The 27,259-nt window shown below is 31.5% G+C and overlaps 2 protein-coding genes and 1 long non-coding RNA gene across 5 annotated transcripts; 2 read left to right on the top strand and 1 right to left on the bottom strand.

Annotated features, from left to right (window-relative positions):
- Positions 1-6,911: 6,911 nt before the first annotated feature.
- On the top strand, positions 6,912-26,923 carry LOC105141825 (squalene synthase). Of its 2 annotated transcripts, XM_011049196.1 has the most exons (14): positions 6,919-7,308; positions 7,412-7,454; positions 7,941-8,030; positions 8,604-8,679; positions 8,858-8,927; positions 9,494-9,637; positions 9,740-9,844; positions 10,016-10,162; positions 10,419-10,494; positions 10,968-11,056; positions 11,577-11,668; positions 11,748-11,793; positions 12,012-12,081; positions 12,166-12,484. In XM_011049196.1, the coding sequence occupies exons 1-13, from the start codon at positions 7,114-7,116 to the stop codon at positions 12,078-12,080; spliced, it is 1,242 nt and encodes a 413-aa protein (XP_011047498.1). In that variant the 5' UTR covers positions 6,919-7,113; the 3' UTR covers position 12,081; positions 12,166-12,484. The 2 variants fall into 2 exon arrangements, with proteins under 2 accessions (XP_011047507.1, XP_011047498.1); XM_011049205.1 differs by lacking the exons at positions 8,604-8,679; positions 8,858-8,927; positions 9,494-9,637; ... (6 more) ...; positions 12,012-12,081; positions 12,166-12,484 and adding exons at positions 24,461-24,536; positions 24,715-24,784; positions 25,351-25,494; ... (2 more) ...; positions 26,276-26,351; positions 26,828-26,923 and having other exon boundaries at positions 6,912-7,308.
- LOC105141839 (uncharacterized) lies at positions 12,353-15,175 on the bottom strand. Of its 2 annotated transcripts, none has more exons than XR_845456.1 (3): positions 14,335-15,175; positions 14,120-14,232; positions 12,353-14,016 (listed from the first exon to the last, which is right to left on the bottom strand). It is a non-coding gene; the product is annotated as an uncharacterized LOC105141839 (long non-coding RNA). The 2 variants fall into 2 exon arrangements; XR_845457.1 differs by having other exon boundaries at positions 12,353-14,005.
- Positions 19,762-21,628, top strand: LOC105110808 (squalene synthase-like). The gene is made up of 4 exons (XM_011005975.1): positions 19,762-20,145; positions 20,248-20,290; positions 20,777-20,807; positions 21,406-21,628. The coding sequence occupies exons 1-4, from the start codon at positions 19,951-19,953 to the stop codon at positions 21,626-21,628; spliced, it is 492 nt and encodes a 163-aa protein (XP_011004277.1). The 5' UTR covers positions 19,762-19,950.
- Positions 26,924-27,259: the final 336 nt, after the last annotated feature.

Below are 27,259 nucleotides of genomic sequence, written 5' to 3'. Positions count from 1 at the left end.
GAGAGAAAGGCTCCCCCCGTACGACACACATGCCATACATTTGGATTATGACCTAAAGTGAAAGTTACATTGTCAATGGACATATCTATCAGTTTTTTTTGCAGAGTGGAAAGGGCCGCTGTGAATTCTAACTACTAACATGAGCTAAACTAACCTGATGATCAGCCACTGTAATTATTCCCGCAGCTGTCGTGAAATATGTCATGAGACCGTAAAAAGCCACCCAAGACATGAAAACATCTCAGATTCCTTCTTATTATAATCGAATGCGAGTGCAGTACCAATTTAATTACATAAAAGAATGGTTAATCGATACAGTTTTGAGTTGAAAAGAAGAAAGTCACTCAAAATATTGAAAACTCTTAAAGATAAGCCACGCCTATCTAAATTGCAGGATAACATGTTATCTTTACCCTGGAATCCATCTAAGAGATAAAGAAAGTTTAATAAAAAAACTTCGAAGAGAACTGTCATAAACTTAACTAATTAAAGTAAAATCTGAACCAGCTAGCTTTAATGCAAACCTCCAACATAGAAAATCCAAATAGAATTAAAAAAAAATGTAATATCACTTGAATATAAATTTAAACTAATTAGATTTAGTCAATTCAGCTACAAGATACAACCAGGTCCATATCCGCCATTAGGGCTGAAAACTCTTCCATTGGAGGTTGAATATCCAAAGCTTTTTGGACTCGCCCCCATCATTAATTTAGGTAGAAATCTCTAATAAAACAATGCAAATCATAATTAGCTAGTGTAATGTCAATTCAGCATACTTGCGATGGGATTGTTGACAATCCCGCACCTGCAATACCGCGCGTAGCCTTACATACTACACAGGACTAAATGACAATGCCATTAACGGCACTGGCAGCCACTAAAGCCTTCAAAGGTCCCCAGGAATCTTTTGTGCCAAGACTGAGGATCAGAAGAAAATCATCAAAAAATTTTCATTCTAAAAAGTCTCCATGTTGAACTTTGAGAAGCCAATTGGAAAAGATACATTGTTTTTTCACCTTGCGCTTTGAGAAACAAATCCATAAAGAACTGCGGCCATGCTCAGCCTCAAATCTAACAGCAAAGAAATATTTAATTCAATCAAATGTGAGATTAAGCAGGGAGAAGTGTTCAATAATTAAATACCAGTAGTTGAAAAAGCTTAAACTTAAGTTAGTATTTGAAATTGTTTGATATTGTGATAGATGGTATTTTTTAAAGTTTTTTTATTTAAAAATATATTTAAATAATATTTATTTTATTTTTTTAAATATATTTTAATATCAATATATCAAAAAAAATTAAAATTATAAAAAATTTAAGGCCCGTGTGGAAATGTATTTAAAACCATGATTCTCAAAAAATTAATTATTTTTTATGTTTTGTATTATTTTGATATATTGCTATCAAAAATAATTTTTTTAAAAAATATAAGTATCAAAAGTAATTTTTTAGAAAAAATATTTTAATATATTTTTAAATAAAAATTACTTTAAAAATTAATTTTATCCTCTTCTAAACACTCCCTAATTTTTTTTAAAAAATAAAAACATAAACTTTAAGGAGAAGAATATGAAATTTATCTTTTGACAGCTTTTATTTTTTAAAACAAGAGAGCACGTGCTGAAAATATCTGCTAGCTGCCAGTACAACATGCACATTCTTCGGCCCCGCCAAAGCTGAAAATAGTTATTTGAGAGAAGTTATCAGCCCATTTGAAGAGCAGCATTACGGTTAGAGCCCATTGACCAAGAAAATTAAATAGTAGCTGGAAATATGGTTATTATTATTTTTAAAATATTTTTTATTTAAAAATATATTAATATTTTTTTTTATTTTTTAAATTAATGTATCAAAATTATCTAAAAATAAAATTTAAATATTTTTAAAAACACTTTGAAATACAAAAATAATTAGGCCGTTTCCATTGAGATGCCACGCGCCAATCTAGTAATTAGAGAGCAAAGTGGATATTCGATGCTGCTCTTCATTCTTATTATAACATGGTCTAAGATCAAGCTTAAAAGATGATTCCTTCGTCCACGTATTATTTTATTACCATATGTTTGGTAGTATGATGTTTTTTTCAAAAAAAATATTTTTAATTTTTTACATTAATACATCAAAGTCATAAAAAAACAATTAAATATTTTAAAAAAACAAATACACATTAAAAAAAAAAGCTTGCAATAACAACGGTCATTTATAAGTTAACAGGATCAATTAACAACGGTCTTCTCAGGGCACCTTATTAATAACAAAATAGATTCAACTGCGGCTGCCGGGTTATTTATTGGTAAAAATGCTCGATGTTCTTCTATTACAGAATAAGTTATTACTATTTATGATGATCCGAAATTAAAAATAATATTATTTTTGCCATATAATCCTAAAAACACGCCGTTTATAAGAAGAATTTAATAAACATCGATGGTAGATGCATGAATTTGGCAGTATTGAATCACTCGGGATCTCTTCTGGGTGACGACGTACGGTGTGCTGCGATTATCCACGAGTGCTCCTGCGTATATTTTTTTATGCATTGCGAGGTTAAAATAGCACCGATAATATCAGTGTTCGGTAGCTAAATCTTATGTTTTGAAAGTATCACTTTACTTGAAATTTATCCAGCTACAATGAGCTGCTTTCCTCACCCACGATGCTCTTATTATAACATGATCTTTATTTTGCATTGTAATTATATATTTAAATATTAAATAAAAACAAAAATACATTACAAAAAAGTATCCAAAACCAAAAAATATCAAACTCTCAAACACTAACTAAATATCCTGAACTAGGTTGAGATAAGCACTAATATCATTTATTATGTTCAAAGCTTCGGAGATAAATATCAACATATTAAAATTATAAAAAAATTGTTAAAAAATAATTAAATATTAAAAAAACATATTAAAAAATATCCAAAAATAAAAAACACATTAAACTCTAAAACACTAACTAAATATCTTGAACTGGGTTGGGGCAAGCGGTAATATCACCTATCTTGTTCAAAGCTGGGGAGATGAGCCTAGCTAGTGCACAGTCGAGCAACTTCTCGGTCTACAGGTATTAAATTGCGTTTTTTGTCCTCACTTCTAGTGCAAGACCCACTTGCCATTTCATTATCATTTATTCGGTATACTTGTACTATATTATGTCGTGTATATAAAACACCTTAGTAAAATTGTCTATGGAACCGTATCTGTATACGAGGGTAGAGTATATATACCTCCAAATGTACAGAATATTGGAGGCTCGTCGATCCCTTTATTACCTTTTTCTATTAATAATTATCTTTCATTTATTTTAGGGTTTGAGTTTGAAAGTTAAAAATATGAATTTTAAAGTATTAATTATTTCTTGGCTCTGAAACCAGATTGAAAGTGAAAATCCACGTACAACCATCATTCAATCGAATCCCAACGAGCTTTAAGCTATGTATGATTCGTCCTCGAATATCCTCCCTTTTATCACTGTCGATTTTTCAGTGAGAATTCCTTGGCTGTTCTGGATACCCTGCTATTTCACGTCCTTAATCAAAACTCAATAAAACCTAATTTAAGCACGGCCCCAGATAAACCCCAACCACAAGCAAGATCACAGCATATCCTTTGTACTGTTGTTGCGTTGTGTATCACCTTGTCTGAATCAAACAACCTCATCTCCCTTAGCCATCAATTATTAATAAATACACAGATCACGATCTGCCAGTCAATTTTGCCATGATCTTGACATCTTCCATCCAGGAAAATAGCCAGGGAAGCAAAGGATAATAATTGAATCGCCGCGAATATTAGCAGGAGTTAACAACGGTCTTCTCAGGGCACCTTATTAACGAGCAAGATTCAATAGCGGCTGCCGGTTTATTTATTGGTAAGAATGCTTGATGTTCTCTTGTTACAGAATAAGTTATTACTATTTATGATGATCTGGAATTAAAAATCTTTGGACTTGATCAAGCTTGTGATGTTATTTTTTCCATATATAGTCCTAAAAACACACCGTTTACATCGGCTTGGTATATCAAGAAGAATTTAATAAACACTGATGGGTTAGATGCATGAACTTGGCAATTGAATCACGCGGGGTCTCTTCTGGGTTACTACGGTGTGCTGTGATTATCCTCGAGTGCTGCTGCATATTTTTTTTATGCATTGTGAGGTTAAAGTAGCAACGATAGTATCAGTAGTGTTTGGTAACTAAATTTGGTGTTTTGAAAATATTATTTTCCTTGATATTTATCCAGCTGCTTTCCTCACACACACACAAATAAATAAATAAATCTCTCGTGTTCATTAACAATTTTATAAGAATTTACTTGTTTTAGTTTTTTTTTTTGTTAAGAAAAAACAAAATAAACAACCGCTGTTATATATAGGTTTTGAAATCCACTCCGTTTGTTTTTAAATTTTTTTTACAGTCAGTCGTCAATTTTTTAGCTTTTTGAAAACAAAAGCAAAAGCATTCAATTTTAAAGTCTTTTTTTTAAAAAAAAAACAGAAGATGATTTTTTTTTAAAATAAACTAATTTCAATGTAATCCTGAACAGTTAAAAATACTACACGCCGTGATTAAGCAAAGCGTGGAAGTTCTTTTGCCAGTCAAATGAGCATATATATATATATATATATAGTTTTAAAATTAAAATATATTTTATTTTTTATAATATTTTTAATAGGCACAGCACTGTATAATATTTTTTAATTGAATAAATTATATATATTTTCACATTTCAATTTATATTAAAAAATAATTTTAATAAATAAATTCTATTTTTGTTACCAATCTAGTTTAAGTTATTACAAGTCAAAGTCAAAATTTAGATTCGCAGTCCAGCACAATATCTTCTAATTACTTTTCCCAAGCCAAAATCTCTTCGAGTTCTCGTATATCATATCCTAGTGTAAGGCCGGATAGCAATAGATTCTATCAAAGTTGACTTTGTCAATAGCCATTAATTTTTATTAATTAAATGATAATTGAAAGTGTGATAATAGATATTTTTTATTTAAAAATATATTAAAATAATATTTTTATTTATTTTAAAAAAATATTTTTAATATCGGTATATTAAAATATCTAAAAATACATAAAAAAATTGATTTTTTTAAAAATATTTTTAAAATAAAAAAATAAAAAAAACCTTGTATTTGTCAAAGTCAGGGGAAGTTTGGATGCTGGTTCTCGTGTTGTTGATAAAACGACAATTTCCATTTCAATCTTGAATTACCGCCGACAAAGTTTGACTAAAAAAATTAAAATTAAAAACCAAAAAAGAATCTTACAAATATGTATGAAATAGGTGTCATACTATCGATATACTTACAAATAAAAATTATTTAATATTATTGTTGAATTTAATCTACCAATTAATTGAAATCTCCCGATATATTCTTATCTGACTCAGTTTTATATCTTAAAGAAATCCAGTCCCCAGTAAAAAGAAGGCTGCATTAATTAGACATGCATAATTAACAAAATAACCGAGCTTTACAAACATACGAAGGATGTGGAGAAACAAGAACCCAGGATTTAATGTTGGATGTGTCCTAATTTCATGGTTAGATATTTGAATGAAATATCAGTATCTCGTTAGACTTGCGAATATTTGTCTAGCAGTGTAATAACTATTATTTTTAAAGATATATTAAAATAATATTTATATTTTTAAAAATTATTATTGATATAAATATATTAAAACCATCTAGAAATACAAAAAAAAATATTAATTTTTTTTTTATAAAACACGATTCAAGAATAATTTATTTAATATACTCACATCGAAACCACATAACAAGGACATCTCCAACCCAGGAAGCAAAAGGGAAGCTAAATTCAAAAATCTGTCCTTTTAGCTGTTTTATCTCTCAATTAGCAGCGTGGTAGAAGAATAGCAAAAATAGCTTTTTTCTAAATAAAAAAAAGTTATTCCTGTATATTTCAAGAAAGCTAAAACCAACAAAACAATCCAATTAAATGCAGCTAAGTGAATAAGAAAAGATTTCTAACTTCTTTAAAAAAAATATTTTTTTCTTCACCTTCAATATATTTAACTCTTAAAAAAAAATTCATTAGAGTATACAATAAAAAAAAATATATATATAATATTCAAAATAATTTTTCTTGTCTAAATATAATATTCAAAATAATTTTTCTTGTCAAAATATAAACAAATAATTTTTTATTTTTAAAAATTATTTTTGATATCAATATATCAAAATAATTTAAAAATACTAAAAATATATTAATTTAAAATAAATAAAATAATAATTTTTTTTAAAAATACTTTTAAAATATGTAAACAAAACAGTCATAGCTAAAAAAAATTTAACACAATAAAAAAAATATATACCATTCAAGAAACCATATTAATATTTTAACACTTCGACATAGACATTGGAGATGATATAATTAATGCTCGACATGTCAAGTATTTTTTTGGTACTTTAATATCAACAGATAAACTGACATGATAATCACCTCAACACACCATGTGGCACTAACATGTTATTGCGGCCCCACATGACTGGCGGCACTCATCATTTTTCACAAAAAAAATCGTGAAATTTTAAAAGGCAGGGACCAAGATAACAGGAGCTTGTAATTTGTGGATTTACCTATAGTCCATTTTTATTTTTATGATTTAATATATATATATATATATATTTTTTCTTACTTTAATTTTTTTATATTTTAATACATTTTAAAATAAAAAAATATTTTAAAACAACCTCAACCACCACAGAAAATTGTGTTACACGCTACGATTGCTTGAACTACTAAACGATAAAAACGACTCAGTACGAGCCCGAGGAAGGACAAAAATCTCGTAAGTATTTAATAAAAAAATGGAATACTCACGTGAGACCAGGCCCACCACGACCCCACACCAACCTACGCCCTATAAAAACAATTAAAAAAACCATTCCTTCCTCGCCCTCAACATCACCGAAAAAAACTGACATTTTCCTCTCTTCCCAGCTCCTTTTGGCACGCACAGAAAAGAGCAACAAAAAAAGAAGAAGAAAGGATTTGTACACTCTGGGTGAGATTTAAAGTCCTCAAATTTGGTGATCTCTGATTTGGATTTTGTTTTTGAAAAAATCGAAAATGGGGAGTTTGGGAGCGATATTAAAACACCCTGATGATTTATACCCACTATTGAAGCTGAAAATGGCTGCTAGACATGCTGAAAAACAGATCCCGTCCGAACCTCACTGGGCTTTCTGTTATTCCATGCTTCATCGGGTCTCTCGTAGTTTTGCTCTCGTTATTCAACAGCTTGGCACAGAACTCCGTAACGCTGTAATTATATTTTACATTGCACTTTTTATTGTTTTACTTGCGTTGTTTTGATCTGGGTTTTGTGTAGCAAGTATTTAAAAATCATTTTTATTTCGGTTTGCAGGTGTGCATTTTTTACTTGATTCTTCGAGCCCTTGACACTGTTGGTTTGTTCTTGTTAACCCTGTGCTTTGTCTGTGATTTTTGTTTTTATTTCTGGCAGGATTTGATACATCCTAAATGGGTTTTGTTGAGTTTTAAGATTAATGATGTAGTGTTTTATGCTAGGCAATTGTTTGATTTGCTAGTTCTTCAATTATGTTTTGATGGATTTAAGAATCGGCGAGTGTCATATTGAGTTTGAAGTTGCTAGCTCTAGAGTTTTTGATATTCTAATAAATGGCTAGTGGAGATTTTAGTTTAGATGATAGTTTTGTAACCGCAGTCGTGAGGTCATTTTTTTGAAGAAAAAAGAAATTTGAGAGGAGAGAGCTGTTGGTTTTGCTTAGTTAAGGCCTGCTACGAGGAGAAGTTTCCTTGAAGCACTCTGTTTGAATAACACTTGATTTCCACTTAACCGTTGTACTTATTGATGCAATTTTGTTAGTTGATACATTGTTTTTTGTTAACTGTTTTCGATGATTCCTTTACAGAGGATGATACAAGCATACCTACAGAAGTCAAAGTACCTATTCTGATAGCTTTTCACCGCCACATTTATGATCGCAATTGGCATTTCTCATGTGAGTCTTGAAATTTTAGTTTTGATATCCTTGATTCTACAACTTGGAGAACAGTTGTCTAGAATAAATTTGTTGCTGAGATTTAGCTTGATAATTTCATCCGTCCAAACTTAACATTTCTTCTCTGTGCAAGTAATTTCTTGTACTGACTAAAAAGGGCATCTAGACTATACCAATTTAAGTTAGGATTGGCTCCTATTCTTTTGTTCAATCACAATACAGATTTTAACAATAATTTTTTACAACAACTATATTCAGTTGACATAAGGGTGCATTGTAATGCCTGCAAATCGTTTGCATTTATGGTCTGCTATAAAATGACATGTTCTGATATTACCATTTTTAGTTTGATGACTCAAGTGTCTAGTCCAAGAGCTTGAACATTTTTATAAAATTTGTTTTACATTTATCTCTTACAAACAGTTGGTTTATGTCTGAGAAATTCTCTCCTCTTTAAGGTATCCAGAGAAGTTTACTCGTGAGAGGCAACAGTTCCATGGCACCTGTATCTGTAAAATGTAATGTGAATTGAATAATTTTGCTCACTCTAATTTGATTCTTCTTTTGCATAAGGTGGCACCAAGGACTACAAGGTTCTTATGGACCAGTTCCATGATGTTTCAGCTGCTTTTCTAGAGCTTGGAAAAGGGTTAGTTCTACCTCATTTTGCCTCCTGTTTGATTGCATGCTGATTGAGGATCTGATTGATTCAGGGTCTATACAATGTGCTCTACACTTCTAACAATTCATTGCATCCAATCACAAAAGTGTCTGTGTGCCTGTTTATTCTTCAATAGAAGATTTATGGAACTCAATTTATTCTGCAGTTACCAGGAGGCAATTGAGGATATTACCAAAAGAATGGGTGCAGGGATGGCAAAATTTATCTGCAAGGAGGTTAGTTATGTGGGGATTTGTAATGCAGCATCGAATGGTGCATGGATAACTAACTTAAGGCAAAAAGGATTTCTCTAGGTTCCACTGCTGAATTGCGTGATACATGATACAAATGTGGGTGTCTGTGTGATTGCATCCATCATGATATCAAAAGTATAATAAATATGCACATGTATACTGTAGACTGTAGCTATATGCATCACAGGAATCAGGTATTTGGTTATCAAGTAGCCCATGCAATTTTTATTTGGGTTGTGGATAGAAGATGAATTGATTATCGGGAGAATGAAGAATGAATAGTGAAATCTAGAGTATTTAGTCATCCTCCTAGAGATAGCAAAGGACACTAGGGATGGCTGTGTGATCCCTTTGGATGTCAGTTAAAGAAATTCTTTGAACTCAATAAAATATGCTGACAGAACTATTCTATCCTACAGGGCTTTAACAGTTTCCTCATTATTCATGTTAGTCATCAAATTGCACAAGCTTCGATTTCTTCAGTTTTTCATAATGCAGAATGGAAAATGTTATGTTTATGTGATGCCATTAGACTTTCTCATCTGCAGGTGGAAACCATTGATGACTATGATGAATATTGCCACTATGTAGCAGGACTTGTTGGACTGGGCTTGTCCAAGCTTTTCCATGCCTCTGAATTAGAAGATTTGGCTTCAGATAGCCTCTCCAATTCAACGGGATTGTTTCTGCAGGTATCACTATGATGCAACAGCCATTGATGTGCTCTATCTGCGGGTTAAATTTGTTTTGAAATGTAATTCTAACATGTATATCCTGGATTTGATAAAACTTAGAAAACAAACATTATTCGGGATTATCTGGAGGACATAAATGAGATACCTAAGTCACGCATGTTTTGGCCTCGCGAGATTTGGAGTAAATATGTCAACAAACTTGAGGTTTGCTTCTTTTCCATTTATCGTCTCAACTTTAGTACCATAAGCATCCCTTTGTAGTCATTATGTTCGTGAATGATGTAAATATAAGTACAATACTTGAAATGTGATAGTGTTATTTTTGGCTTCACCCATCTGATTAACTTTCTCCCTGTTTTGTGTTTTGTGCCTCAGGACTTAAAATATGATGAGAACTCGGTCAAGGCAGTACAGTGCTTGAATGAGATGGTTACCAATTCCTTGATACATGTGGATGATTGCTTGAAATACATGTCTGCATTGCGGGAACCTGCTATATTTCGGTTTTGTGCTATCCCTCAGGTAAGAAATATGCTTAAACTGACCTTTGAAGATATTATTGTTTCATGTCTTGTAATTTGACCACCTGACTCGTTCTTATGCCTTTTCACTTCTTCTGCAATTTTTTTTTTTAAAATTTCATCATGTCATATATTTTATTACATGGTGAAGAAAACTCCCAATATTGTTAGTCTACTTGTGTAGTTTTATGTTTAGTGTTAGCTATAATGGATGTTCTGGTGGAAGCTTTCTTCTAATTTGACCCCTCTCCTACTAGGTCATGGCTATCGGAACCCTAGCAATGTGCTACAACAACATCAATGTCTTCAGAGGTGTAGTGAAGATGAGACGAGGTAAGATTACTTTATAGACTGCATTTTTTTTTGGCATCTTAAACTGGTGGAATGTTATACCAATAACAGAAATTGTTTTGGTGCATTTAAATATCTCATGAAGACCGGAAGGTTTTGATCGTTGTTATGTTATCATAAATGTAGAATTGCATCTAGAATGCAAATGCAATATAAGATATCATCTCTCTTTAGAATACAATAAGGTTATTACCAGACGGACCATTCCATAAATACCATTTGTTTGTTTGGGAACTGCATAATTCTCAGACTAAGTAAATCATGCCCCAGCTTGCATATCTTGGATTATTTTTAAAAATTTCACACCCCGTCTACCATATCACCCCTGTCCCCTGCTGCTTTTTATTGTACAAAGGATTCTGGCTTGTTAATTAAGTACCTGCATCAAAAATAAGCCTGGGTTTTCATGACTCCTTATTCAATGATGTTTAATTTAATGCTAAGCCTATTTCTAGGTCTCACCGCTCAAGTTATTCATCGAACGAAAACAATGGCCGATGTCTATGGAGCTTTCTTTGACTTCTCTTGTATGCTGAAGTCCAAGGTATGACGCTTTCCTTAATTCTAACCAAGACATTGCTTTTCCTGGCAAGTTCAAGTATGAAAGTTATATTTCTCCTGCTTGTAAAAACACCAAACCCTATAATGCTTCTGTTTTTCTTGCCAGCTTGTTTTGTGCTCGTTCATCTCATTGAACCTAAGTAGATCTATGCCAGTTAGACTTTCTAGAAAATAATTTCATCGAGGGGACTTGGTAGAATCTTCCCTACTAATAATGAACATATTTGCTTGTATCAATCCCCTCAGGGTTGATGAATGAGGGGATGAGCAAATGATAGTAGTTTGCCACGTTGTTTGCTGTGTGGTAGTAGCCTTTGAGATAGTGTTTAACTATGTGGCATCTTAATAACAACAATCAACTGCTGTAGTGGTTTTATGTATAAAGGTGGGAGCTTTTTCACTAGGATGCCACTGAATATTTATGGAGTCAATTTTGATCCTCATGTTTGTTTTCTAAATTTTCTAGGTGCCTATATTGAGAAATGTGTAATTGGATACTGCAGGTTGACAAGAACGATCCTAATGCAACAAAAACATTGAGCAGTCTGGAAGCAGTACAAAAAACTTGCAGGGAATCCGGGGCTCTAAACAAAAGGTTTGTCAAGCTATCCTCTGAGCCTTGAATTGTTTTTTTGTTATTTTATTGGGCTGACATTCTTTCATGCTTCTACCAGGAAATCTTACGTACTTAGGAATGAGCTAAAATATAATTCTGTTCTGGTGAGTTCTGCTGAATTGTCAATTGGATTTCCTCGTGTAGCCTGGTTGAAACTTTGTTGTTCAAACCAATTTATTTATTTCCATTTGGTTTTCCTGTCCTTTTCAATCCTACTGATTAATCTACAGTTGAATGACTATATGCATCTCGTATGCTTTGTGGGTTGATCCAAGAATATCAAATGTGAATATCATCTGATTTCTTTTACTGTCTAATGCAGATCGTCCTCCTCTTCATTATATTGTCTGTTATTTTTGCTTATCTCTCTGCCAATCGATCAAGTTACTAGGGTAAGTTGTGCTAGAAAAAAATTATTGATTGGATTTGCTATCATGATAATGATTTTCTAAAAAGCTTCGTTTGTTGATGCACAGGATGGTAGATTTCTTGAATTCCCCAGTGTGCATATGGATGATGTCTGGCTACGCAAGTGCTTGCTCTGTTCCATGGAAGCTGCTTTTCTTATAATTGTGTAACCTTATAATGGCAACAGTTTAAACTCAGTGTATGCAGTATTAAAATGTTATGACAGTTCCCATAGCTTCCAATCTCTTATAGTTGTAATTTATAATGCACCTGTAGTCTTTATCAGCCATTCAGGACTCTCGAGCGTAGAAATAAGGTCCTCTTTGGTTGTTATCGTAGTTCTTTTGTGGATGGAGCAATAATACCAGCTTGAAGTTTTTCCGAGTTCAACAGCAGCTGTTGACCCTCTGGTGAGAAAAAATGTCCGCCCCGAGGGGGACCTTCTCTCTTCCAGTTACTCATCTTCCAGTGATGAGGGACTGATTTCTGATCTGCCCTTATTTGAGGCAATATGGCCCGGAGTCTTGTGACACAGCAACGATATGCCAGGGATAAGCAGCAAGGGCAACATGAAAATCTCAGATAGGATTGTCCATATGATGAAAGATTCGTTTTTGAGAACTCCGCGGTGGCTGTCTCCGTGGTCATAGCTACTCTTCTTTCTCTTTTCTTTTGGGCTTAGGCCCCGTTTCTAATTAAAAAAAAACTAAAAACATTTTTAAGAAAATCTCGAAAAAGCATGTTTCAGTAGGAAATTTCAAATTTCAAATTCAACATATAAAACAAGGGATGGAGACTTCAATACGTTTTCTATACATGTCTATCTTCATCTGCCCATTCAAAAAAAATGTATTCGATATTTAGCTTTTTAATTCTTTTCAGAATAAAAAAAAAAAAAGTAGAGATGGAGACTTCAATACGTTTTCTATACATGTCTATCTTCATCTGCTACTTTCACTGTCCTTGTTAGGAATGATGAACAAGCTCGCTTGGTCACATGAATCATCCTTGGTAACCAACTTGTTCTTGGAGACAGAGGATCCGCCGAACTAGATGACTAGTTATACATGGGAGGAATCAAGTTCGCTCTTCTAGCAAACTTTTTTCTATTTTTTACTTTTTTAAAACTCGTTATATATAGTGTTTGTGAAGGGTCAGATGTGAGCCTTTTTTATGAATGTTGCTGGCAGAGTTCATTTCACCCAGATTGAGTAGCCCACAAGACTTGCAAGTGGCGATAGCATTATTGTTCCAAGGAGAGAGAGAAATCAAATATTACCTGGCTCTGGAGGTTTGGTATGAAGAGTAAATGTTATGAGCAATGAAGATAAAATTTTCACTGGAGGCGTTAATTAAACATGATTCTATATACACTTGGTGGGTAAAGAACATATATAGATGCGAGGAATGAAACAGCAGGTTAGAGGTTTGTTTTTTACAAAAAAAAAACTACCAGCAAAGTTCCCTCAAGGAAGTGAATGCAGTGTGTTACAGATAAATGAACAAAGAACAAAATCAACACTTTGTGGGATCTGCAGGGACACAAAATAGAAAATACCGACCAGAATCATCAACTGCATAAATTTACACTGAACCATTTTGATGCAAGATGCTAAAATTAAGTTCCACATCTGTAACATTTTCATGTTAGTGGAAAGTACTCCGTAACTCTGATTCTGTCTTGTAAACTATGAAAAGTCACGCAGCTTTACTTGGTGGTTAGTAGTTAGAAAATGGAAACTTATGGTAACTATTAAAAACTAGGAAACGACCTAACCTCTTGTGCTACATCAAGATCAGATGTGAAAATAAAGGGGAACAGCCAAGGAATAAATGCTCCGATGGATGCCACTAACACTCCAAGTATAGCTCCAATAATCACCAGGGATTTTAGCAGCATTCGAGAGCCTGTTTCATGTCTTAAAGCATATATAAAGAACAAAATCACAATCCCGTTTCATTTTCTTGACAGTGGTGAAAAATATAACAGGAGAAATATCCACAGCATATGAACATTCCGACCTTTTCTCTGAACTTCTCTCGGTTCCATACAGTAAATCGGGAATGAATGATTGTGCAGTTCGAGAGAAAGGCTCACCCTGTACGACACACACGCCATACATTTGGATCATGACCTAAAGTGAAAGTTACATTGTCAATGGGTATATCTATCAGTTTTTTTGGCAGAGTGGAAAGGGATGCTGTGAAATCTAACTGCTAACATAAGCAAAACTAACCTGATGATCAGCCACTGTAATTGTTCCCGAAGCGCTGTCGTGAAATATGTCATGAGACTGTAAAAGGCCACCTAAGACATGAAAACATCTCAGATTCCTTCTTATTATAATCAAATGCGAGTACTGCAGTGCCAATTTAATTGCATAAAAGAATGGTTAATCGATTGAGTTGAAAAGAAGAAAGATAGTCACTCAATATTGAAAACTCTTAAAGATAAGCCACGCCTATCTAAATTGCGGGATAACATGTTAGCTTTACCCTGGAATCCATCAAGAGATAAAGAAGTTTAATAAAAAAACTTCAAAGAGAACTATGATAAACTTAACTTATTACAGTAAAATCTGAACCAGCTTTAATGCAAACCTCCAACATAGAAAATCCAAATAGAATTTTTTTTAAAAATGTATTATCACTTGAATATAAATTTAAACTAATTAGATTTAGTCAATTCAGGTACAAGATACAACCAGGATCATATCCGCCAATTGAGCATAATTGCGATGGGATTGTCGACCATGCTAGCTGCACCTGCAATACAGTAGCCTAACAAACTACACAGGACTAAATGACAGATGCCATTTACGGCACTGGCAGCCCTTCGAAGGTCCCCAGGAATCTTTCGTGCCAAGACTGAGGATCAGAAGAAAATCGTCAAAACTTTTCATTCTAAGAAGTCTCCATGTTGAACTTTGAGAAGCCGATTGGTAAAGATATATTTATTTGCATCTTGCGCTTTGAGAAACAAATCCATAAAGAACTGCGGCCATGCTAAGCCTCAAATCTAACGGCAAAGAAATTTAATTTTTAATTCAATCAAATGTGAGATTAAGAAGGGAGAAGTTTTCAATAACTAAATAGCAGTAGTTGAACAAGCTTAAGCTTAAGGTAATATAAACGTTGTTTTTTAAAGTATATTTAAAAAAAATATATATTAAAATAATATGCTAATGTTTAGTGTTTGGATAAATGATGTTTTTTAAAGTGTATTTTTTTTGAAAATATATTAAAATAATATTTTTTTTTTAAATTTTGATATTAATACATTAAAATAATTTAAAATCATAAAAAAAGTTAAAACCCCATTTAAAAACATGCTTGAAACCGTATTTTCTAAAAAATAAAAAATAAATTTTTTTTTATTATTTTAATGTATTAATATCAAAAATATTGTATTATTTTATCTTGCATTAATGTAAGTATATGGTTGGTATTGTGATGATTTTGTTTTTTTTTTTTTTTAAAATGATATCAATACATAAAATCATAAAAATAAATATCAACATATTAAAATTATAAAAAAATTGTTAAAAAATAATTAAATATTAAAAAAACATATTAAAAAATATCCAAAAATAAAAAACACATTAAACTCTAAAACACTAACTAAATATCTTGAACTGGGTTGGGGCAAGCGGTAAAATCATCTATCATGTTCAAAGCTGGGGAGATGAGCCTAGCTGGTGCACAATCGAGCACCTACTGGATCTGCAAGTATTAAATTGCGTTTCTTGTCCTCACTTCAAGTTGTTTGAAAATGATATCCCTTGCTGTAGGATAAATGCAACACCCACTTGCTATTTCATTATCATTTGTTATTTAGTATATTTTTTATTATTAATAATATAAATATTTGGATTAATTTATACTAATTTTACAAGTTTTTAAATTAATAATTATATAAATCTTTAGTGATATTAAGAAAATTCAAACTTATAACTTTTAAAAAATAAATTTAAAATCTAACAAATTAAGTTATTCCTTAAGGGTTTATTATTCTATATACTTATATTATATTATGTTATGGAACCGTATCTGTATACAAGGGTAGAATAAACCACCAAATGCAAAGAATATTGGAGACTCGTTTATCTTTTTATTACCCTTTTCTATTAATAATTATCTTTCATTTATTTTAGGATTTGAGTTTGAAAGTTAAAAATAAAAATTTAAAATATTAATTATTTCTTGGTTTTAAAACTAGATTAATATTGTATTTATTTTATACCTGTTTTTACTTTTGTTGTTCAGTAACAAATTAAACTGTGTTTTATTTTACAGGTTTATTAAAAAATTAAGTTTGAAATGCAATTTAGTATATGTTTGGTATTGTGATGATTTTTTTTTTTAAATGATATCAATACATAAAATCATAAAAAAAAATATTAAAAAATAATTTAATATTAAAAAAAACAAACACACGTTAAAAAAAAAGCATCCAAGAACAAATAAAAAAAACATTAAACTCTGAAACACTAGCTAAATAGTTCTTGAAATGGGTTGAGGTAAGCTCTGAAATCATCTATCATGTTCAAGTTCAAAGCTGGGGAGATGAGCCTAGCTAGTGCACAATCGAGCAACTTCTAGATCTGCAAGTATTAAATTGCGTTTCTTGTCCTCACTTCAAGTTGTTTGAAAATGATATCCCTTGCTGTAGGATAAATGCAACACCCACTTGCTATTTCATTATCATTTGTTATTTAGTATATTTATTATTATTATTAATATAAATATTTAGATTAATTTATATGTATTTCGACTAATCTTACGGGTCTTTAAATTAGCAATTATATAATCTTTAATGGTATTAAGAGAATTTAAATTCATAACTATTAAAAAATAAATTTAAAATTTAATCAGTTAAGTTATCCCTTAAAGCTTTGTTATATACTTATACTATATTATGTTATGGAATTGTATTTATATACAAGGGTAGAATATATCTGCAAATGTAAAGAAACAATATTTTTATTACCCTTTTCTATTAATAATTATTCTTCATTTATTTTAGGGTTTGAGTTTGAAAGTTAAAAATAAAAATTTAAAATATTAATTACTTTTTGGTTTTAAAAGGTTGTGTTTGTTTTATACCTGTTTTTACTTTTGTTGTTAAGTAACAAATTAAATTGTGTTTTATTTTGTGGGATTCATTGAAAAATTAAGTTTGAAATGCAATTTTTGAATAATAATTTTTATATATTTTTTAACTGAGTTTCGTAAAATTTTATTTATTTTTGTATTTCAAAAACACTTTTAAAAAAATTTAAATTTTTTTATTTTTTTCTTTACTTCAAATTAATATTTTTTTGTGCTTCCAGATCATTTTAATGTATTAATATAAAAAATAATTTTTAAAAAATAAAAAATATTATTTTGATGCATTTCCAGGTAAAAAACACTTTAAAAAACAACTACAACCAAACACAATTATCAAATATTTTATACATATATTTTTGTTAAACATAAATTATAATTATAATTTTTACTAAATATATATCTAAATTCAACTAACTATGATTAATTATATTTTTTAAATTTATGTTTTTTCAAATCACGAAGACCAAAATCAGTTTCAACGAAATTATTATACTTTGATCAATCGGCACCCACAAAATACTGTGATGCAAAATTTTAGACAATGACGTGGAAGGAAATTGGAGTTTAATCATCACCATAAGCATAATTCACAAACAACGACTCTGGTTGGTATAAAAGCACATCAAATTGACTTTGAATTTTCCTCCCTGACCTGCTAATAACTGCATGTGGAAGTTTCGCGGAACACAACACGGTACTCTGTTTTGCTCAACGATCATGATCAGGGAGTTTAATCATCACCATAAGCATAATTCACAAACAACGAATCTGGTTAGTATAAAAGCACATCAAATTGACTTTGAATTTTCCTCCCTGACCTGCTAATAACTGCATGTGGAAGTTTCAGAACACAACACAGTACTCTGTTTTGCTCAACGATCATGATCCTTTTCTTCTTTTTTTCTGGGAATTTTCAAATAGAACTTCGACTGTAGACAATGACGTGGAAGGAAATTGGAGTTTAATCATCACCATAAGCATAATTCACAAACAACGACTCTGGTTGGTATAAAAGCACATCAAATTGACTTTGAATTTTCCTCCCTGACCTGCTAATAACTGCATGTGGAAGTTTCGCGGAACACAACACGGTACTCTGTTTTGCTCAACGATCATGATCCTTTTCTTCTTTTTTTCTGGGAATTTTCAAATAGAACTTCGACTGCGAAGCGTGTGAGTCAATTTGCTTTACAAGGGACATGGCCACGAGAATCCTTGTTCTGGGATAAAAGGAGCTGCGTGTGTGCGTGGTTCCGAAAGAGAGAGAACATTGCCAGAGCTTTTGTAAATGCTACTGCTGGAAAATATTATACGATTCTAGTTTTTATTTTTATTTTTTGAGAATGGGATTTATGAATTATTATTATTTTTTATTAAAGTGGATATTTGAGTTACTTTGTATGAATCTTGCTAATTTTATGAGTTATAAAATTAATAATTTTATAAATTTTTAATAACTCTAGAATTTATAAAACTTGAAACAAGTAATGTTTGGAAAGTAAATATACAACCTGATGAATTGAAGAACACTTCTTATAATTATTTATGAATTATTATTATTATTATTAAATACACAAATCACGATCTGCCAGTCAATTTTGCCAGTATCTTGACATTGCCATTATCTTCCATCTGGGAAAAGAGACAACGGTCTTCTCAGGGCACCTTATCAACGAACTAGATTCAATAGCGGCTGCCGGTTATTATTCATCGGTAAAAAATGCTTGATGTCTTTTTATTACAGAATAAGTTATATTACTATTTACGATGATCTGGAATTAAAAATCATTGGTAGGTGCTTGATCAAGCTTGTGATATTATTTTTTCTATAAATTCCTAGAAACACACCGTTTATATCGGTTTGGTATATTAAGGAGAATTTAATAAACATTGATGGTCATCAACTGCTTTTCCTCGAGTGCTACTGCATGTGTTTTTTTATGCATTGTGAGGTTAAAGGAGCACCGATAATATTATTATTAAATCTAATCTAGCAATTAACCTTGAAATCTTCCGATAAATTCTTGTCTGGCTGAGTTTTATATTTTAAAGAAATCCAGTCCCCAGTAAAAAGTTCACGACTTACCAATTCCTTTCATAATCCATGTTATTTTTTAGCAAAAAAAAACCTAAAGATGAAATAAACCAAAAGCTATTAATTATTATTCCGTGCCATGGGTGTACTTGAGTTTCTTAGAATTAACCGTATTTTCTGGATTAATAGCAACTCATTATCTAAAATTTAATTGGAAAATTAATTAAGATATATGCAGGCTAACATAAATATTTATATTAATAAAAAAAATCCTAATAATCTAATAAACACTTTCAATTTGAACTACTTTTTACACCCTGTTTTATAATTTTTGATAAAAGGTTACCCAAATTGCTAGAGATAAGCTTGCATTAGGCATGCATATAACAAAATAACTGAGCTTTACAAACATACAAAGGACGTGGAAAAACTAGAACCCAAGATTTAATGTTGTATGTGTCCTAATTTCGTTGTTTGTTAATTCAATCAAATAGTGTAATAAATATTATTTTTAAACATATTATTTTCCCTCCTCGCCCTCAACATCACCGAAAAAAACTGACATTTTCCTCTCTGTCCCATCTCTCTTTTGACACGCACAGAAAAGAGCCACCAAAATAAAAGGAGGATTTGTAACTGGGTGAGATTTAAAGTCCTCAAATTTGGTGATCTCTGATTTGGATTTTTTTTCTTGAAAAAATCGAAAATGGTGAGTTTGGGAGAGATATTAAAACACCCAGATGATTTATACCCACTATTGAAGCTGAAAATGGCTGCTAAACATGCTGAAAAACAGATCCCGTCTGAACCTCACTGGGCTTTCTGTTATTCCTTGCTTCATCGGGTCTCTCGTAGTTTTGCTCCCGTTATTCAACAGCTTGGCACAGAACTCCGTAACGTTGTAATTATATTTTACATTACACTTTTTATTGTTTTAGTTGCGTTGTTTTGATCAGGGTTTTGTGTAGGAAGTATTTAATAATCTTTTTTTTTTGGTTTGCAGGTGTGCATTTTTTACTTGGTTCTTCGAGCCCTTGACACTGTTGGTTTGTTCTTGTTAACCCTGTGCTTTGTCTGTGCTTTTTGTTTTTATTTCTGGCAGGATTTGATACATCCTAAATGGGTTTTGTTGAGTTTTAAGATTAATGATGTAGTGTTTTATGCTAGGCAATTGTTTGATCTGCTAGTTCTTCAATTATGTTTTGATGGATTTTAGAATCGGCGAGTGTCATATTGAGTTTGAAGTTGCTAGCTCTAGAGTTTTTGATATTCTAATAAATGGCTAGTGGAGATTTTAGTTTATATGACAGTTTTGTAACCGAAGTCCTGAGGTCATTTTTTTGAAGAAAAAAGAAATTTGAGAGGAGAGAGCTGTTGGTTTTGCTTAGTTAAGGCCTCCTGTGAGGAGAAGTTTCCTTGGAGCGCTCTGTTTGAATAACACTTGATGTCCACTTAACCGTTGTACTTATTGATGCTGTTTTGTTAGTTGATACATTGTTTTTTGTTAAATGTTTTCGATGATTCCTTTACAGAGGATGATACAGCTGAAAGCTCGTTACATAGGTTAAAGATGCATGGTGTTTTAAATTATATATATATACATATATATATATTAATTATTTTATAACCTCAATTTGAAAAACATTCTTTTAACAAAATACATTAAACTACTTTTTGTTCAACCTTAATTTCAACCACAATTTTAATTAAACATATATTTTTCTAAACCAATCTTAACTAAAAATATTTTTTATAAAATAACTTTTTTTAAACCATAACCATGATAACTACCACAATATCAAAATTAAAAAGATTTATAAAATTGTCCTTTCTTCTGTCTTTTACCGTTTCTTTTTACTATATTGTATTGAAAAATTATAATTTTACTACCTCTACAGCTCCTAATATTGAAAAAATAGTACCTACGTAAAAATATTTGAAAATCTTTATAAAATTTCCCTGTGCACGGGGTTTTAACGTTTCTTTTTATTATTGTATTCAAAAAATTATAATTTTACTACCTCTGCACCACCTATTATTGAAAAAATAGTACCTGCGTAAAAAAAGATTGAAAACCTGAGAAGAGTAAAAGGGCACATGGGTCTCTCAGTTTAGGCCCAATGGTTCGGGGTGATGCCACATTGGTGTTGTCTTCTAATAGGGAGGTGAGAAGATCCTCTCCTGGGGGCTCCCCTACTTCCCCTTCAAGTGGTATTCAAGAGAGGAGGTATAATCGGAGTCCCCACTCTGTTCCAGCAAGGGAGAGAAGGATGTTGCCTCAGACTCCCAACGATGACATCCCCGGCAACATCTGTGCCGGAAGTGGAATTCGTGGCTCGCCACTAACCTGGAGAGTACGCTGCCCAGATGCCTCTTCCGGATGAGCATATCAGCAAACGGATTATAAAAGCCGGTTATATTCTAACCCGATCAAAAATAATAATAATAATAATAGATAAATAAATAAATAATTAAGCAAGTATTTAGAGGGGGTAAAATTAAACAAAAAAAAAAGTTATAATAAATAATTAAGCAAGTATTTAGAGGGGGTAAAATTAAACAAAAAAAAAGTTATAAGGCATTAATTTATTAAGAAAAAAAGGATGGAAACAAATTTGAAAAATGCTAAACAAAAGAGGTCAATGTGTAAATTTAGAAAAGACAATTTTATAAATTCTTTCAATCTTTTTTGACGTCGGTACTTTTTTTTTTCAATAATAGGTGCTGTAGCCGTAGTAAAATTATGATTTTTTTAATACAATATACAAAAAAGAAACGGTAAAACACTGTAAAAATGGCAATTTTATAAATTTTTTCAATCTTTTTTTTTACGTAGGTACTATTTTTTTTATAATAGGTTCTGTAGAGGCCGCAAAATTATAGTTTTTTTGAATACAATATACTAAAAAGAAACGGTAAAACAATGTATTGTATTCAAAAAATAATTTTTCAATAAAAAGAAGAGTACCTATGTAAAAGAAATAGTATTAAATTTTTTGGTATTGACTTTATAAATAATATGGCATCTAAACTTTACCAATTTAAGTTAGGATTAGCTCCTGTTTTTTTGTTCAATCACAATACAGATTTTAACAATTACATAACAATATAACTAAAAGGTGTTGGGAAATGTAGCTTTTTTTATATTTTACTGTGTACTGCAATAACATAGAAATGATTATTTTTGGTTCGGTTCAGTTTTTATAAAAAAAATAATTAAAATTGGTATTTTTAAAAAAAAATCAAAACCGGTTCAAACCAACTGATTTTAGTTCGGTTATTTGAGAAAAACCAGTTCAAACCGGTTTGGCTTGATTTTTTTCCAGTTTTGCTCGGTTTTTCCCGATTTGACTTGATTTGGCTTGGTTTTTTTCGGTTTGACTCGGTTTTTTCAGTTTGGATTTAATTTGATTCTGTTTTTTTTTTAGTTTCAGGCTTATAAAACTGAAACTAAAACAGTCAGTTTTTTTAAAATTCTAATTGGTTTAAACAGTTTTTTTCACAGTTAGGTTTTTTTTATTTTTTCATGTTTTCTCGTTTTTTCAGTTTTTTTGCTCACTCCTACTATAGTGCTTCGCTTTTTTTTTTTATGTTTTTTTTTCAAAATTATCTTTGTCGATATTATTTTTTTAATATTAAACTGATTAAAAATTTAGCTTTATAATTTTTTTCTATAAAACATTATAAATTGCTATAGTGTTTCCTCATATAATTTTTTTTGTGATGATTTTTTAAAACATGTCGGGAAAACACTGTAACTTTCCTCATATTTTACTATGAATTGCTACAATGCTTTCATTTTCTTTCTTTTTTTTCATTTTTTCCTTTTTTTTTGTTTTTTTCCCTAAAATGATCTTTGTTGATTTTATTTTTGTAATATTAATCTAGTTAAAAATTTAGTTTTGTAATTTTTTTCTTTAAAACATCATGAATGCTACAGTGTTCCCAATATAGTTTTTTTTGTCATGATTTTTGTCAAAATTATTTTTTAATTTTATTTTTTTAATATTGAGTTAGTTAAGAATTACAGCTATGGCATTTCTCACAAAATAATGTGGATTGCTACAGTGTTTCCCCACAAGGTTTTTTTTTAATGATTTTTTTTAAAATTGTATTTGTCTTTTTTATTTTTTTTAATATTGAGCTAGTTAGAATTTAGTTTTGTAATTTTTTTCTTTAAAACATTGTGGATTGCTATAGTGTTTCCCCACATGGTTTTTTTTGTGTTTTTTTTTTGTATGATTTTTTCCAAAATTATCTTTGCCGATTTTATTTTTTTAATATTGAGCTAGTTAGAATTTAGTTTTGTAATTTTTTTCTTTAAAACATTGTGAATTGCTATAGTGTTTCCTCACACGGTTTTTTTTGTTATGATTTTTTTCAAAATTATCTTTGTCAATTTTATTTTTTTAATATTGAATTGGTTGAGAATTACAATTACAATAAATCTAAATCATATGGGGAAGCACTATAGCTTTCCTCATAAAAAATTGTAGATTGCTATAGTGTTTCCTCTCATGAGGTTTTTTTTCAAAATTATCTTTGTTGGTATTATTTTTTAATATTAAGCTAGTAGAAAATTTAGCTTTGTAATTTTTATTCTTTTTATTAACATAAAAGCTAAATCATGTAGCAAAAAGCTAAATCATGTGGAAAAAGCACTGTATCTTTCCTCATAAAACATTGTGAATTGCTACAAATCATTCTATCTAGTCTCTAAATTTTTTATTACCAATATAACTTTTTTTCCATCCTGGAATATTAGCTCGATTGCACCTTTAGTTTTTATTACTTATCTAATATTGATTTATAATTATAACACTACCAAGCATATTTATTTCATAATTCATGGTAGCGCGTGGGCATGTCATCTCTTATTTGTTTATAACAACTATATTCAGTTGACATAAGGGTGCTTTGTAATGCCTGCAAATCGTTTGCATTTATGGTCTGCTATAAAATGACATGTTCTGATATTACCATTTTTAGTTTGATGACTCAAGTGTCTAGTCCAAGAGCTTGAACATTTTTATAAAATTTGTTTTACATTTATCTCTTACAAACAGTTGGTTTATGTCTGAGAAAGTCCCTCCTCTTTAAGGTATCCAGAGAAGTTTACTCGTGAGAGGAACCAATTCCATGGCACCGGTATCTGTAAAATGTAATGTCAATTGAATATTTTTGCTCACTCTAATTTGATTCTTCTTTTGCATAAGGTGGTACCAAGGACTACAAGGTTCTTATGGACCAGTTCCATGTTGTTTCAACTGCTTTTCTAGAGCTTGGAAAAGGGTTAGTTCTACCTCATTTTGCCTCCTGTTTGATTGCATGCTGATTGAGGATCTGATTGATTCAGGGTCTATACAATGTGCTCTACACTTCTAACAATTCATTGCATCCAATCACAAAAGTGTCTGTGTGCCTGTTTATTCTTCAATAGAAGATTTATGGAACTCAAATTATTCTGCAGTTACCAGGAGGCAATTGAGGATATTACCAAAAGAATGGGTGCAGGGATGGCAAAATTTATCTGCAAGGAGGTTAGTTATGTGGGGATTTGTAATGCAGCATCGAATGGTGCATGGATAACTAACTTAAGGCAAAAAGGATTTCTCTAGGTTCCACTGCTGAATTGCGTGATACATGATACAAATGTGGGTGTCTGTGTGATTGCATCCATCATGATATCAAAAGTATAATAAATATGCACATGTATACTGTAGACTGTAGCTATATGCATCACAGGAATCAGGTATTTGGTTATCAAGTAGCCCATGCAATTTTTATTTGGGTTGTGGATAGAAGATGAATTGATTATCGGGAGAATGAAGAATGAATAGTGAAATCTAGAGTATTTAGTCATCCTCCTAGAGATAGCAAAGGACACTAGGGATGGCTGTGTGATCCCTTTGGATGTCAGTTAAAGAAATTCTTTGAACTCAATAAAATATGCTGACAGAACTATTCTATCCTACAGGGCTTTAACAGTTTCCTCATTATTCATGTTAGTCATCAAATTGCACAAGCTTCGATTTCTTCAGTTTTTCTTAATACAGAATGGAAAATGTTATGTTTATGTGATGCCATTAGACTTTCTCATCTGCAGGTGGAAACCATTGATGACTATGATGAATATTGCCACTATGTAGCAGGACTTGTTGGACTGGGCTTGTCCAAGCTTTTCAATGCCTCTGAATCAGAAGATTTGGCTTCAGATAGCCTCTCCAATTCAACGGGATTGTTTCTGCAGGTATCACGATGATGCAACAGCCATTGATGTGCTCTATCTGCGGGTTAAATTTGTTTTGAAATGTAATTCTAACATGTATATCCTGGATTTGATAAAACTTAGAAAACAAACATTATTCGGGATTATCTGGAGGACATAAATGAGATACCTAAGTCACGCATGTTTTGGCCTCGCGAGATTTGGAGTAAATATGTCAACAAACTTGAGGTTTGCTTCTTTTCCATTGATCGTCTCAACTTTAGTACCATAAACATCCCTTTGTAGTCATTATGTTCGTGAATGATGTAAATATAAGTACAATACTTGAAATGTGATAGTGTTATTTTTGGCTTCACCCATCTGATTAACATTCTCCCTGTTTTGTGTTTTGTGCCTCAGGACTTGAAATATGAAGAGAACTCGGTCGAGGCAGTACAGTGCTTGAATGAGATGGTTACCAATTCCTTGATACATGTGGATGATTGCTTGAAATACATGTCTGCATTGCCGGAACCTGCTATATTTCGGTTTTGTGCTATCCCTCAGGTAAGAAATATGCTTAAACTGACCTTTGAAGATATCATTGTTTCATGTCTTGTAGTTTGACCACCTGACTCATTCTTATGCCTTTTCACTTGTTCTGCAATTTTTTTTAAAAATTTTTCATCATGTCATGTATTTTATTACACGGTGAAGAAAACTCACAATGTTTTTCGTCTAATTGTGTAGTTTTATGGTTAGTGTTAGCTATAATGGATGTTCTGGTGGAAGCTTTCTTCTAATTTGACCCCTCTCCTACTAGGTCATGGCTATCGGAACCCTAGCAATGTGCTACAACAACATCAATGTCTTCAGAGGTGTAGTGAAAATGAGACGAGGTAAGATTACTTTATAGACAGCGTTATTTTCTTGGCATCCGAAACTGGTGGAATGTTATACCAATAACAGAAATTGTTTTGGTCATGTAAATATCCCATGAAGACTGGAAGGTTTTGATCGTTGTTATGTTATCATAAATGTAGAATTGCATCTAGAATGCAAATGCAATATAAGATATCATCTCTCTTTAGAATACAATAAGGTTATTACCAGACGGACCATTCCATAAATACCATTTGTTTGTTTGGGAACTGCATAATTCTCAGGCTAAATAAATCATGCCCCAGCTTGCATATCTCGGAATATTTTTAAAAATTTCACACCCCATCTACCATATCACCCCTGTCCCCTGCTGCTCTTTATTGTACAAAGGTTTCTGGTTTGTTAATTAAGTACCTGCATCAAAATAATAAGGCCTGGGTTTTCATGATTCCTTATTCAATGATGTTTAATTTAATGCTAAGCCTATTTCTAGGTCTCACCGCTCAAGTTATTCATCGAACGAAAACAATGGCCGATGTCTATGGAGCTTTCTTTGACTTCTCTTGTATGCTGAAGTCCAAGGTATGACGCTTTCCTTAATTCTAACCAAGACATTGCTTTTCCTGGCAAGTTCAAGTATGAAAGTTATATTTCTCCTGCTTGTAAAAACACCAAACCCTATAATGCTTCTGTTTTTCTTGCCAGCTTGTTTTGTGCTCGTTCATCTCATTGAACCTAAGTAGATCTATGCCAGTTAGACTTTCTAGAAAATAATTTCATCGAGGGGACTTGGTAGAATCTTCCCTACTAATAATGAACATATTTGCTTGTATCAATCCCCTCAGGGTTGATGAATGAGGGGATGAGCAAATGATAGTAGGTTGCCTCATTGTTTGCTGTGTGGTAGTAGCCTTTGAGATAGTGT

Source organism: Populus euphratica, unplaced genomic scaffold, assembly GCF_000495115.2.
Source record: "Populus euphratica unplaced genomic scaffold, PopEup_1.0 scaffold3.1, whole genome shotgun sequence".
In the NCBI taxonomy this organism is placed as follows: Eukaryota; Viridiplantae; Streptophyta; class Magnoliopsida; order Malpighiales; family Salicaceae; genus Populus; species Populus euphratica.
The sequence above is the reverse complement of the archived record's forward strand: the minus strand, read 5'-3'. Positions and strand labels throughout refer to the sequence as shown.